The following is a 15,728-nucleotide window of genomic DNA, read 5'->3' on the forward strand; positions in this document are numbered from 1 at the left end:
GAGAGGTGTTCCTGCCCTCTGATAATTTTTGTGGCCCTCCTCTAGGCTCACTCTAGCAGGTCCCTATCTTTCTTCTACTAGGACCCAAAGCTGGATGCAGTATTTCAGGTGGAGTCACACTACACCACAGCAGGAGAATCACCTCCTTCAACCTGCTGGCCATGCATCTTTTGATGCGGTCCAGGATACAGTTGGATTTCTGGGTTGCAAATGTACATTGCCAGTTCATGTCCAACTGTTCATCAACTAGTATCCCCAAGCTCTTCTCTGGAAGGTCTTCCTTTAATTCCCAGATTTACTAACCTACTAGAAACTAGTAAATTGAGTCATAATTCCATCAGAGAAGTATTATAACACCCCTTTTGGAGAAATCACGGAGAATCTATCTGTATTATCTCTACTGGTCTCTTTTAATCACAAGACAATTTTATTCCTCAGCTCAACATTTTTTAACTTAGTATTCCATGCATAGTATATTCTAAATTAATAAAGTGGTTTTTTGTTGTTGTTGTATGTCATATACTCAATGTAGACTTGTCATTTAAGTGCTTCCATCTTTCATTTGACAATGAAACCAATTTCCTATTTCCCAGGTATGTCTGAAGAGAAAAGCAATCATTTTGGTGTGGCAAAAGAAAAGTTTACAATACTCCTTGAAATTATTATTTTACACACACAGGCAAGTACCTTCTAGTACATACTTTAATAATAGCCACTGAAGGGAAGAGGAAGACAAAAGGAAGTAATAACTTCCTTGATTTAGTCACACAGGCATTCAGTCTCATTATGAGTGAATGGGAGGTGATGTGTGGATAGCACAAAACATACAAATCTTGAAGGTCTTTTGCCCACATATTTTTCCCAGTTTTTATAGAAGGTATCTAACCCCTAAAAAGGTTAGTTTTTAACTCCATGCTTCCAGTAAGATTTTCTTTATTCACTGTCTATCAAACAAAATCAAGTGAATATGATTTCTAGATTTTTTTCAAAACACCATTTGACATGTCATGCAAGCTACAGTACCAGGTGAAAACCTCAGAGCTGAGATTTCAGAATTTCAAAAGCCCTTATGTATAAGAAGCCAAGAGATACCGATTGTAGTAAACACAGATGGTTAACAAAAAGCCTATGATCAGAGAATATATCCTGTGGATGTAGTTTCTCCTGAGATTCTAATCAAAGCCTCAGTTTTTTAAATCAAGTATTGTCATCATGCCAGTTTTGAATAATAACATAGCTGCATACACTTACATTATTTTTATGCTTCACTGCAATAACCTTCATAAAGTATGCAGTGACATGACATACAGATTAGAATGAAGATGGGGATTTTTTTTCTTTTTGAACATGTGGCTTAAATTCACCACAAGGTCACATATTACTAAGATTTTCAGATGTATAAGTGATTTGAAGGAGCTTTTTCCGCAACATTGGAAATATATTTTTCTTTACGCTATCCTTTTCAACTCATACAAGTAAAGGAAAAGAAGGAAGGAAATGAAGATTACAAGATTTACACGTGTTTTAAATTATTTTTGTTCAGATCTTATACAATTGCTTTTGAATTTTTGAATTCATCTACTTCAGTGTAACTAAAGTGTTCTTTTCACACATAATATAAATGAGATCGTAATTGCCAAGTAATTATCTTGCATGATAGGTGGGCTGAAAGTAAGTGTTTACTTCCAACTCCTGATTTTGATCAGCAGATTGATAGCTTCCATTTCAGTCTGCATTGGAACTTTTATCAGTTGCATCAGCTAATGATTGGAAAAACACATCATCCATAACTCAGTGTTGGTCAACCCACGTAAAAAGGAAACCTCTTGATAAAAGAAGGTGCCTAGTGTTTTTAAATTCATCACAGCATACAAATGGCACTGTCTTTTGAAGAAGGACCTGAAATATTCCCAGACTGATCTCTATTCAGATTTTAGCACTCTCATATCACTGTGTTCTTTAAAATGATATGCCAGTGTTTAAAATATACAGATGATGTTATGACTATTTTACATAATTCATGCTTGAGTGAAAGATGACTGAAAGTGTATGAATACTGACAACAGAAGCAATGCTTTAGTCAGAATACTTCAAATTATATTTAAGATAAAAGAATGAAAAACAAAAAAAAACTTTGAACCACTTTTGTTTCATAAAGAAATGTGGAGGGAGGGGGAGGGAATTTTTTCAAAGCCTAATATTTAAGAATATGAAACAGAGTAGAAGGGTGTGAGCCAAATCTCAAAAGCACAGATTAAACTAGAATCTGAAATCAAAGGGTAAACAATGAGTCTTCAGTTCTAAAGTTAAAGCCCTTGGTAATATATACCAAATAAAATGTACTGCCACTCATGAATACTATATACAAGAAACATGGAGCACCAGAACAGAGATGGTACAGCCATGCAGAAAAAATAATGATATCTATTATTAAACTAATATTAAAAGGTGATACATTAAAACATATTCTTTTTTTAAACTCACTCACTTGTGACCAATCTCATGTGCAATGGTAAAAGCTGAACCTAGGCCAATGTCTTCATTAATGCTGCAGCTCCTTTCAGGCTCACACATTCCAGCCACAGAGGCCAAGCCTGAATAAACAGAAGGAGACACAAAGGGTCATGCCAAGGTGTTTCAGTCTTAAAAGCCCTAGTTATAAATGCCTGGATTCTTTTTAATAACCTCTATGCACAGAAGGAGCAGTTGGCAAAAGGTTAACTTTCTAGTCATTTGCAAAATCACTGGGGGGAATTTCACTTTGCCGGCTAGACATTAATATTTTTTGAACTGCAGTCAGTGCTGGAAAATGTCTAGACTAGGGGTTAGATTTATAAATTTTACTTCTGGTAACTTGGGACCACCTAGTAACTTGAGCCAGGAGAGGGAATTCAAGAAAGCATTTCTATTTTAACATTCTTGAGCCTGAAGAAAGCAAAATGTATCCACATTATTTTTCTAAAGAAATCTGTTTAAGTTTAGTGGGTTCATAAAAACATACAAGCAACTTTTTTAGCTATGAAAAGCCCCACATGGTACTTAAAAAAATTACAAAAACAAAATTGAATGCATCAATAAAAAGAGAGGAGATAAGTTAGTAACAACCACTCATTTAACCATGGAAGTCTTTTCCATTTATCACCTATTATCTTCTGGTATTAGAACCTTATTGCATTATAAGTGCTTTTAAAAACTTTCTTTAGAGAAAGCAAGCCACTGGCATTTCCAGAATATGGCTTTTCAGTATCCCGCACATTCTTCAGCAACAGATTAGCACACAACATATTGCAGACATTAATTTGATGCTACTAGAGCAGCAAAAGCTCTAAGCATCACATTTATTTAGTGTATTCCCTAAGGTTTCTTATGTGAAAGCAGCAATAATACTTTCTTTAAGGAAGTTACCTGCACAGTTTACACTGTAACAGAACAATAGCTGGGAAAATGGGGGGGGGACGGGGGGGAACAGAATTGTGCTCTTTTATGAATGAGCAGGCACTTCAAACTATTCTGTTTGGACTACCAGCAAGTAATAAGATGACGTCTTATTACATCAGTAATAAGATAAGAAGTGCTTCCTAGCTACGTCCCTATGAGCAATTAATTTGAAGCAGTAGGAGCTGGTCAGTAGAGTAAAACACTGGTATTGGGCTCCTAATGTTATCCTTGTATGTGGGTTGGACTTTACTTTGGACTAGTTTACTCCCATAGGTGAAACTTCCTCCCTACAAGTTGTTCACAGCTTTCTACAGGAAAAAAAGTATCAGTGCATATCATAAGAATACAGTCCAAGTAGTGATTTAGACCCTAACATTTCCCTTAGGCACATATGGAGCATTTAAGAAGTACATGTTTTGACTTGGTTTTAACCAAAACAAATCTAGTCTGCACACACCAAAACTACTCTGAGAACCAAATCAACACGGGCAAAAGGCGACAATGTCTGCTCATTGAATTTCCATCGAAACATGTTCTTAATCAAATCACTACAGTAGACAGTGACCACTGAGGACAAGATGAAGCATCAGAACAAGAAGGACTAGACACTGAGAAAAATTTGTATATTGTTTGCTGCATGCAACCTGTAAAAAATACAACAGTTACAGTTCACCTGTCTAAACTATGCAATTCCAATCGAGCAGGACATTCTGAGGACAACGTGGTGATGCTTGTTTAACAACTACCATGTTTCCCTGAGAAGTTCACCGCATCTGGGTGGTAAAGTCATCTCTGTCTTCAGATCTCTTAACTGAGTGCTTGCTAAGTGACTTACAGGACCAGGCTAATGATATATAATTAAATACTATGTCTGCAGAAAGTGACAGAGGTCAAGTCAAGAACCCAGACTACATCTCAGATCAAAGAAAAAAGGAGTTGTGTTTCACTGCGGCCATACAGCTGCTCCAAAGACATCTGAGGCCTATCTCTTCCATGCAGTTCTATGTAAGATTCCCTAGGAATAGGAAAGAGGTATCTATCCCAAAGTAAATCCATTACTTCTGTTTCTTGCTGGAACACCAATGATTCAGATTTCTTCTGATCTTTTGAGATCTGAGACTGTTGTTCACAGACCCCTTAAATATATGCTTAACTTCAGCTACCGGAGGTCAGTGGGACTTAAGCATACTAAATGCCTTGCAGAAGAGGACCACGGGGCCTTGCCTCTTTTTGAATTCAATGCCAATAATGCAAGTACATTGTTGTGGTTTTACTGCCAAGGGTCTGATAACGATACTCTGATATTATATGTGATTTTTATTTTTATTTACTCTAGCCTTCTGGTTTAAAAAAAAAAATTAAAAAAATTGCCAAAGTCTTTCCCATCTGTTACACTGGATTCAAGTGAAGCAGAATTTGCCTTTACCCCAAAGTCTGATACAGTGAGGACTAGTACACGAATTATGTGTGTTAAAAATATCACATATAAATATCAGATATCTTGTGGGTGAATTTACTCCCTTTCAAACTCTCTTAACACTTGTAATGACAACTCTGACATCAATATAAACAGTCTCTTCAGTTTTGTCTCCTCCACACAGATGTCAAAGTAAACCAATTACATTTAGAAATTTATCATTACATTTTGCCTTTTACTAAAACATGCTGTGAATATTGTTTATATTTAGAACAGGCAAAAAAATTCTGATACCTTTCTCCTCATGTAAACTACTTCCCTTTGCCAAAAGTGTCGTGCTGACTTGAGTGGTACTTGTAAAAAAATCAACATGAGTTAAGGCTATCAAAGCATACAGTAGTACAGGGAAAGACAAAGAAAATACATTTATGAGCTCTCATTATGAGAAAAATATTAACAACCTCAAAAATATTAACTAGCTGAATTAGAATTATATATTTAATTACTTCTGAGTACATTTGAAAAAATATAAAAATACCGTATTAGTCTTTCAGTAATGTTTCTTTCATATACTAAAGTACTACTACAGGTAACAACTACTTTACAGTAAATAACTTCTGCTGACAAATTTAAGTATAAAGAGAACAATCCTGCATCTAGGATTGCTTTGTATTTTTCTCCATTGTCAAAGCACTGTTTTAAGGAGTTTCGATATCACTATAATTTATATTACTGTGTTATTTTTTTCCAAGTCTGTGGAAGGAAAAGTCTGAAGCTGTACTCTCTGCATAAAACACAGCACCAGTGTAAAACCTCAAAGCCTGTTTCTTTTCTGGTTTCTTTGTTTTTTAAAAACCTTCCTGAAGTCTTCTATTTGTATTTTATAATAGCTCATGGAGACAGGTTAAACAAAAGTAGTCCTCTCCAGTAATTGTTACTTGGTAAATCTGAGTAATCTGCTAGGATTTATCAGCATTACAGCTGCCAGAGATGAAATCTCCAGTAGTAGCTCGCTTAATCTAAAATTCCAGTAATCTATCAAAGCATAAATCCATGTAGGTTACCTTTTACTGTTCATGTTTATAAAGCTGCAAAATTTTGAAAGCATATACTTAAAAAGATCTAATGAGCTGATAAATCAATAGCCGAGTATAAAGCAAGGAAACAAACAGCAAATAGAAGCTGAAATTTCTCTTTATAATCTTACCCAGTGTTCCACAAGGCTTGTTTTTATAAGTGCAGATATCATATCTGTTAAGGAGAAGAAAAGTACATAAAATATATCAGAGGATCAAATTTGTAAAGTATTCTGCATATTTATCACATATCTGTATCATAGTGCAAGTTGTCAGATGGCAATCAGCTTAATTATGTGCAGCCAGCTGGTGTCGGCATTTTCTACACTCTGGTGTAAACCACAAGCTGCAGTACACTCACAGCCGCTGGCCTCAGGCCAGTGGGACACCTGCCAGTAAGAAAAAAATGGTTAAAGTGGATCTTTGTAATCACCGGCTCCATAAAGCAGTCTACCGTGCTGTTAAGAAGTTACAGCAGCATGTCTGTAGACTACTACTGCTTCAAAACACTTAACTTTTACTTTTTGACGACACTGGAATTCTCAGCCTCACACTTAAAAACTAAACAATATTTATTGTAACTCCTAATATTTAAATACTGATTCTAATTAAAACCCTTAATTTTGGAGTATTACAACAAAAATTATCAAAAACCTTATGAACTTGCATTATAATTCCCATCTCTTTATCTTCCAATGATTATACGTGTCCTAAGAGTACACTACAATGAACTAAAATAAAAAACAGATTTTTATCAAAAGCTAAACAATGCATTTAAAGAAGAATTTTCATAATTTAGGTATAATGCTTCAAATACGGGATCTCAACTTTTTGTGCAGTTGACATGCAAGTATCTGAAGCTGAAAATTGAATTAAAATGTTTTCTGTGGTATAACAGCTATTCATAACTGCAGTGGTCACGTGGCAGTCATAATTCATTAATGACAACTCCATATTTTGAATATGTAATCCTATGATATGGCTAGTGATATGAGAATACTCTCATTATGTCTTTAATGTTCAAGGATTCATACTGATTTCCTTGCAATGTGTTTCTGAATAATACCATTATTTTGGATAGTCAGCAAAAACAAAAATAAAAGATACAATCTTTATGCTTTAATTTTTAATCCAAATATTTACTACTTCCAGACCACCAGACATTTCTGTTAAAAGTAACATATAAGGACTTTTTTCAAAAAGGTTATCACATAGGAGCCAGATCATGAGATATACACCTTTCAGAGTTAATAAAGTTAAGGTTTGTCTGTAAGCCAAATCCATGAACAAAATAACACAGCTTAAAATTTGGAACAAATCCAGTGAATTCTCTGTGCATGCAGACTGCTGTGACCAAATGGAATCCCTGGTATTTTTTAAAGGTACTAAACATGGAGCAGTTCGCCGGATTAAGCTTTAGTTTTGAACTCAAATTTCCATATGCATTGATCTCACCAAAGAGTCTCAGACTATGTCATCCTATATGTACTTAAAGCTCTCACTGATTTCCCATTTGCTGTTTGCAGAGGGCTGTAATCAAATCAGCCTTCTTGTATAACATGTGTCAGTAATTAATTAGGTTTTATGTGTCACAAAACAGAATGACGACGCAGTTGAAGAACAAAAGATTTTTACTGAATATGTTCTGCCTTTGCCATCTTTAAAGAAACAAATTTATTACACACTGATTTAGGACAGAGCCTGAACCTAATCCCACTGCTGAAGTTCATGCAGAATGGTTCCTCAAAGCAGACAGGGATCAGACTTATTTAACAAGAAAACCCAAACTTGCCTAAATTCTTTTAATGCTGAATTCTTAATTTAGAAATCAACACAAAAAATACATAAGAATACATATGAAATATTGTTCTGATTTTTTTTAATACTGAATGATAATCATAAAAAAAATTAATGTCATACATCCTTAGATAAAATGGATATTTAAGAAGCAGGCCAGTTCCACTAAACTCAAATAAAACGCTGTCACTGATTTCAGTAGAGCTGAAAATTTAGTCTTACTGCCTCCATCTGCTTACTCCCATATAGCTATGAATCTGAAGGCATTCATTCAGCTAGTTTCAAAAGGAACTGTGATTTGAGAAAATGATATGAATTAAATCCCTTGTTTCTCTTACACTTTTGAAAAACAATTACCATAGTACCCTTGTTTTGCTGCACAGGGAGTATTCTTCATTATGCACAGGCTAGCATTCATAGGAATCATAATATCACAGAATCATTAAGGTTGGAAAAGACCTTCAACATCACCTGGTCCAACCATCCCCCTACCACCAATGTCACCCCACTAAACCCTGTCCCTACGCACCAGGTCCAACTTCTCCTTAAACACCCCCAGGGACGGTCACTCCACCACTTGCCTGGGCAATCCGTTCCAATGCCTGACTGCTCTTTCTGAGAAGAAATGTCTAACTTTTAATGTTCTAACTTTCAACCTAAACCTCCCCTGGCACAACTTGAAGCCATTCCCTTAAGTCCTAAAATTAGATAATTAAATAAAATTAAGGAAGATAGTTTATTTTCCAATAAACTGTTTTTGCAAGATCAATCCCATATAATAATAGTATTCTAATTATGGTTTCGTTACATATTTGAGTATTTATTCAAATATTCAAATTTCATACACAAATTCCTGTAAGCACTGTTCATACACTCTCTTCTTCTTTGGTTTAAAAGGAAATCAGTTTAACAGGAAAAACATCTAATGACTTGCTCTACCTACAGCATTGTCTTCAATCTCCATTTTTTCCCTTTTTTCCCTTTCATATGGTTTCTGCTCACTTTTCTAAACTTGTATTATTTTTATGTACTGAACTGCTCAATTCCATCATCTGCTTCTCTATGATTTAACCAAATCAGCCTAATTTGTCTTTTTTTGTTTTGACACCACTTCTTATAACTTTATTTTGATTTTTCAAGGAACCTGATTAATCATGAAGACCCAAAAGATTTTTTTGTTTCACACAAATTTCTCAGAATTTTTTCTGTTTTCACAGAATTTAAAGGCAAAAGAACCATCAACCTAGCTGACTCTTATTCACACTGCTAGCTTTCAAATCTCAGCAAAAGGAAATATTATGTAGAGAGTTTTTTTTCCACTAGCAACTCATAACCTGTGAAACATGTAGTCCTTCTGTACATTTACACTGTGGGAGTTCTCACACTTGCCATGTGACACTAGGAAGCTTTCCATTTTACTATCTTCGGAAAGAAAACCCTTGCTCCTTCTTTCGTCCTGTTCCATGCAAGATATGGAAAGGCGAGCATGTCCACAACTACTTAAACCAATTCCTCTCACTGGAGGATAGTATCTGAAAGAGACTGGGGGTAAAATACTAATATAGGTGGGGACAAGACTCAGGAATATCAAAACTCAGGAAGTATTATGCTAAGCTTTCTTTTTTGAAGAAAGATAGGCAGGAATATTTCTCACTTAGATTAGGTTCCCCAAAGCCCCATCCAACCTGACCTCAAATGCTACAGGGAAGAAGCATCTACTTCTTTTGCCAATCTATTTTAGTGTCTCACTGCTCTCATAGTAAAGAATTTCTTCCCCATATCTAATCTAAATCTACCTTATTTCAGTTTAAAACCATTATCCCTTGTCCTGTGATTACATGCTCTCGTAAAAAGTCTCAATCTTTAAGTTCCCTGTAAGTACTGTAAGGTTGCAAGAAGGTGTCCCAAGAGCCTTCTCCTAGCTAAACAACCCAACTCTCTTAGCCTTTCTTCAAAGGAGAGGTGCTTCAGCCGTCTGCTCGTTTTTGTGACCCTCTTCTGGGCTTGCTCGAACAGCTCCATGTCCTTCTTATCCTGGGGTCCCAGAGCTGAAGGCTGTAGTGCAGGTAGGGTCTCAGGAGAGCAGAGTACAGAGGGAGAATCACCTCTATCCACCTGCTGGCCATGTTTCTTTTGATGCAGCCCAGGATACAGTTAGCTTTCCAGACTGCAAGTGTGCACTGCTGGTTTATGTTCAATTTTTCATCAACCAACAACCCCAAGTCCTTCTCCTCAGGGCTACTCTCAATCCATTTATTCCCCAGTCTGTGCTGATGTTTAGGATTGCACCAACCCAAGTGCAGTACCATGCACTTAGCTCCATTGAATTTCACATGCTTTATGTGCGCACACTTCACAAGCCTGTCCAGTTTCCTCTGGAAGGCACACCTTCCCTCTGCCGCATCAACTGCACCACTCAGTTCGGTGTCATCCACTAACTTGCTGCGGGTGCACTCAATCCCACTATCTATGTCATTAATACATAGTAAACAGCATGAGCCCTAATATGGACCCCAATAAAGATCCCACATACACATTTTAAGAGGGATGACTTATATTAATTATCAAAAATAGTTTATAAAGTATCTGAGTATTACTTTACTGAAATGATTATAAATGTATGTTTAAACTACAGAAGAGCTGCATGTTTCAGGACAGTCACAACATCAGGTGAAGCAGCAAAAGAGCTTTCATTTAATCAATACTTGCCTGCTGCTGTCAGGAACCACCTGAATTACAGAAGAGAATGAATGCAGAGAACTATCACACAATCTTTCTGATAAAGGGAGAGTACCAAGAACAGATGAAGCTCGCCACATGATTTCTGACAACAGATATAGAGAGTATAAGTAGCAAGTTTAACAGTCAAATTAAGTGCAGGAAAAAATACTTCCAAGGCTAAACAAGAAGCATCATATTCTGTCCCACTGCACTTAAAAAAGATACCAAAGAAAAGGAACTGGAGAAATGGCGTAGAGAACACAAGCCTCAATGGGAAGATAAGTGCATCTAGGATGTACTAATCTCAGTCCAGTCTCAGACAGACCTGTCACAATTCCTGTTGACGCTGATGGTAAAGAAATATGTATTGAGCTGCACCTCTTGAGTGAAAGGTCTGACACAGCTTGATCCATACTCACAAACCTGTTGAGGAGATTAGAGAGGCCTAGGTGCTATTTCATACAAAATACAAAGGTGAAGATGGGTCATGGCTGTCACCAGGACCTCAGTAAGTATTTAGGGAACCACAGACAACCAAACAGCAAACTCTCAGGCCAACAATGACCTCAACCAACCATTAAAAAACACACACACACAAAACAAACAAACAAACAAAAAAAACACAGTTATACAAAGTTATACAGTTATGCAGTTATGCAGTTTACAGGATGTGAATATATTTTATTATATTTTTGATTCACTGACAGAACATGTAAGAGGGCCACAAAAAAAATAAATCTGAGTTTAAGAATACAGATGTGTAAGTTGTAGAGGAAAAAAATTAAAACAAAAACAAGGTATACATACACACACACACACAAAACCAGCATGCAGTTACAGCCTGTTCATTTTGAGACTAAAAACTAAATCCTTCGCCAAAGCTAAAAAAGAAAATCATATGCGTCCTGATAAAGGGGGTACATAACATCCCTGAACTGTGACCAAGCTGGGCAAGTGAAACATAGAACGCCGTTAAGAAGTGAGATTGTTGACTACATGTCCATTAATACCCTGAGTGGATCAGAAGTCATTTCATGAGGCTGATGTGGAAGAGGATTGGGACTTTTGGGCATACTTGCAGGGCTAGTGAAGAGCCACATCTGACAGATGGGAAAGAAACGGTAGATGTATAGCTGTCACTGATGACTGACTGAAAAATCAACGAGAAGGAATGTGTAGCAGCTCAACAGGATGGTTAAGATTTGGAGGGGTAATAACCTCCTGCCATGACATCAATCAAACATAAGGATAGGTAGTGTTAGTGTGCTAAAATTAGTGTGCTAAAAACATTACTAAAAACATTTTTTCAATGTTTTTAGTAATTAATTCCTCTTCAATCTAACAAGTTAATTTCATTGTCCATTTACAGGATCTTACTGTAACCATCTAGGGGATCTTATCAGCAGGGTTGAGTTCCTTTGTCCCAGTAGGCATTTGTTACATGCTGACATCTTTTTATTATTATTTATTTTTTTCTTCAAACAGATTAATAAATCCACCTTTCGTCAGTGACACAACAGCCACTAAAATGTAGCCTTTCTGCCACCTTCATTTGAGATTGAGGACTTTTTAAACCTTTTGATGCATGTGAATTACAGTTCAAAAAGTTCTTCTAATAATTGTATTAACAGTAGTAGATACAAAGATAAACTGAAAATTCTTACTTGATAATCTGTATTTACATATTCAAGGACAATATTACCCTTTTCACCAATCTGATCGTATGAAATTGCCTACTAAAGGAAAAGTCTGTTATTATTAGACATATCTTACTAGAAATGTCCAGAATTACCTAAACTACTAGAACTACCTAAATCAAATTAGCACTGAGATACATATATCTATATAGGATTGGAAGCATATACTAGCCTTGTGAACTAGGATGTGATGGACATACTTTCAAGAATTTAACTAATCAATAGAAACTCACAGAATGTATTTTCTTTAAGTATGATGAATGAAGCATGGAAACTCTTATTAGAAATATATACTGTCCAAAAAATCATTGAATACATACAAACCACTTATAAACACATAAGCCTACTATAAAATAACCTGAAAGCTACCTACCCAACATGCCTGAGAAATACTTGTGACAGAAAGAGAAAGAGAAATAACTGAGGCTTTTAAAGGAATATTTCTTAATGAGTTTAGGGGACAAAGAATAGAATTGTGGGAAATTGTTGAGGAAAAAACTACCAAGATGACGGGAATATAAACATAAAAATATACAAATACAAGAAAATTCAGGTTAGATAAAATGGACAAATGGGGATGACTGAACATAAAGCTCAATTTCCATACAGCTGGACATATGCTTTACATACAAAATACTACAAGATTTGCCAATTAACCTGCTTGTTTAAAAAAAAAAAAAGATTATCAGAAAACAAAATAAAGACTAAGAAATGGTTCTAAGAGGAAACACAGCCAACAACTACAAATTATTAGTTCATTTTAAAGGAACACTTCCAAATACATTATCACAGAAAAGAAGGTTTTATTTTTCATCTGTTTTAAACCAAATCATACTTTTTGACATATGCTTTTTATTTTATTTTTATTTGGCTCTGAGGCCCCCAGCACAAGAAAGACATAGAGTTATTAGAACAAGCCCAGAGCATGGCCACAAAGAAGATAAAGAGGTTGGAGCACCTCTCCTGTGAAAACAGGCTGAGGGAGTTGGGGTTGTTTAGCCTGGAGAAGAGAAGGCTTCACGGAGACTTTACGGCAGCCTTCCAGTACCTAAAGGAGGCCTGCAGGAAAGCTGGGGAGGGACTCCTTGTCAGGGAGTGGACTGGTAAGGCAAGAGGGAATGGCTTTAAACTAAAGAGGGTAGATTTAGATTGGATATTAGGAATAAATTCTTCACCTTGAGGGTGGTGAGGCACTGGAACAGGTTGCCCAGAGAAGCTGTGGATGCTCCATCCCTGGAAGTGTTCATGGCCAGGCTGGATGGGGCTTTGGGCAACCATCAAAGTCCATGGCAGCAGGGTTGGAATTAAACAGTCCTTAAGGTCCCTTCCAACCCAACCCATTCTATGATTACATGACAATAAGCTATTCAAGTAAGGACTCTCCCTTGCACATACCCTTGCTCAAATGATAAAAACCTAATAGGTTTATGAGAATTTGATCTTCTTTACTTTTTACTCTTCATATGATGCAACTTACTCAAATTGAAGACATGTATGATTGGGTGCATAACCATCAAAAAGCTATTCCAAAAAATAGTCTTTTAAGTAAGTTAGTCAAGCTAGTTCCAATACCTACATCTGCTAAAACTGAACTGCTGCTGATCAAACTGGAACATCAGATTTCCATTAAAAGGATCAAAAGCCTCAAACTGTCTGACAATTCCACCTTCTATTTTTAAATTATAGAAAATAAACATGACAAAAAAGAAGTGAATAGCTTGGAGTTTTACCATATTCTTTTGTATACACAGCTATGATAAAAAGTGGTTATTTTGCAAGTGTAAACAATGTCACTAATGCTAGCGAATTCTGTGGAAAAACAACTACCGTCATTTGGTCAGTTTTTATAATAATTTTTTTTTTATCATAATTCTTCAGCAGCTCACCACTTTTAAGATAATTTGGTCATTCACTAGGTTTGCACAGGTTACAAACAGCAGTATTCTTTATAACACAGTATTTGCTGATTGCTTTCTAAAACTTTTACTACAGCATATGCTTAGCCTTACAGAAAGTGGTACACCACAACAGAATTCTGCCTTAAAATAAAATACACGTCTTATTTGGTTTCTTCCTCAAAAACCTCAAATCAAAAAGAGCTATTTAAACCAACGAAGGAAAGCATAATATACATGTTACACATCACTCAACAGAAATAGCTTTTTTCTATTATTAGTTTTCCATGTGTTGAAAACTGCCACAGACAACCAAAGTCTGTCTGTCTTGGACTTTCTACTGATACTTAACTTGGGTGGATAATGGAATTCTGAGTTACAGAATATCTGAGCTAGAAGAACTATTAACACTTTCTAATTCTCTGACTATAGGAAGAGAAATACATAAAACAATTGAACTGTAGATGAAACAGTTATATTTACATATAACTTTTTCTGAACTGCAAACGCACCCAGAATAGTAAAAATAAGTTCTGCTCTGAAACATTTTTTTTAACACTGTCATTCTTCTTGATCAGTTTTGGCAATGTAACATTAGGATAGCATTTGCAAATTTACCACAATCATTAGTATTATTGGTGTATTTAGGACAGCTAATACTGTAATCACTGTATTCAGGACGGATATGCATAGCTAATTTCAAAATTATGATTTATTAAGAGATTCTCTTAACATAATTCTATTCCTAATCTATAGTGTTTAAAATACACTTTTTAACCAAGTTCACAAAAAATACATCAACTAAGAGTTTTTTTATACAGAATACAGAATAATCTTCAATGCTATCTTGTTGTATCATGAGCGTAGAGTTATTGAAAAATACAGTAGTTAAATAAAAATAGAATTTCATACATGAGTTTGTAAACAAAAATAGTTCTAAAGATGAGATGAAGAAACTGAGACAGTTCTCAGCTGAAGACATACCATGATATACCATTTCAAAAAAAACATTTCCTTGATAAAAAGTCATCATTGCAAAAATGTGAGGACAAGCTTTAAAATCTTATGAATTTAAAGAAATAATACATTTAGACCTTTTAACCATCATCTGCTTTCTGAGACTATCCATTTTTATGTACATTTTCAGCACTTTTCAGGTTTTACTCTATAGTCATCCAAACTAAAAACTTCCTTTCCAACGTAAGCTATGATTCTCATACAGCAACATGTTCTTACCAGCTATAGCAACTACAATAAGATGGAAAGTAGAGAATAGCAAGTGCTGTGAACAGCTAGATTGTGATCTGGTTAGGTATCCAAGCCAGACACCTACAGTATCTTAATAGGCCAATGTTAGTATTCTGTTGGGGGGCGGCTGGGGAATAGCACCAATACCACTTACTGGTTCAGATATGACATTTAGTCACTGAGCTGTCCTTTTTTCTACAAAAGTTCTATTTCATGGAGTAAAATTAGGTAGAGTTAAACTATACATACAATTCCTTGCTGTTCACTGACATACTGTTAATATCATTTGAAACTTTGAAAACTATACTTCTATTCTCTGTGCTCTTCTTCTAGTCATAACCCTTCTGTAGACTATATAAACACAATCACAAAGGCAAATGAACATTCTACAAACTCATTAAACTATCTGAGTTGACAATATTAACTCTAGAATTATTCT

The 15,728-nt window shown here is 35.6% G+C and overlaps 1 protein-coding gene across 6 annotated transcripts in view; it reads right to left on the reverse strand.

Annotated features, from left to right (window-relative positions):
• ADAMTS6 (ADAM metallopeptidase with thrombospondin type 1 motif 6) overlaps positions 1 to 15,728 on the reverse strand; it is a 158,495-nt gene that overhangs the window by 92,702 nt on the left and 50,065 nt on the right. For 5 of the 6 annotated variants that reach the window (XM_080574665.1, XM_080574667.1, XM_080574664.1 and 2 more), the window contains 2 exons: positions 6,063 to 6,106; positions 2,489 to 2,594 (listed from right to left, as the gene is read on the reverse strand). The exons of the other annotated variant lie outside the window; for it this stretch is intronic. In XM_080574665.1, the coding sequence (XP_080430791.1) occupies positions 2,489 to 2,594; positions 6,063 to 6,106 (150 nt within the window). The remainder of the gene's footprint in view (positions 1 to 2,488; positions 2,595 to 6,062; positions 6,107 to 15,728) is intronic. 6 annotated transcript variants of the gene reach the window in all.

Source organism: Anser brachyrhynchus (assembly GCF_964034855.1).
Source record: "Anser brachyrhynchus genome assembly, chromosome: Z".
Classification (NCBI taxonomy): Eukaryota; Metazoa; Chordata; class Aves; order Anseriformes; family Anatidae; genus Anser; species Anser brachyrhynchus.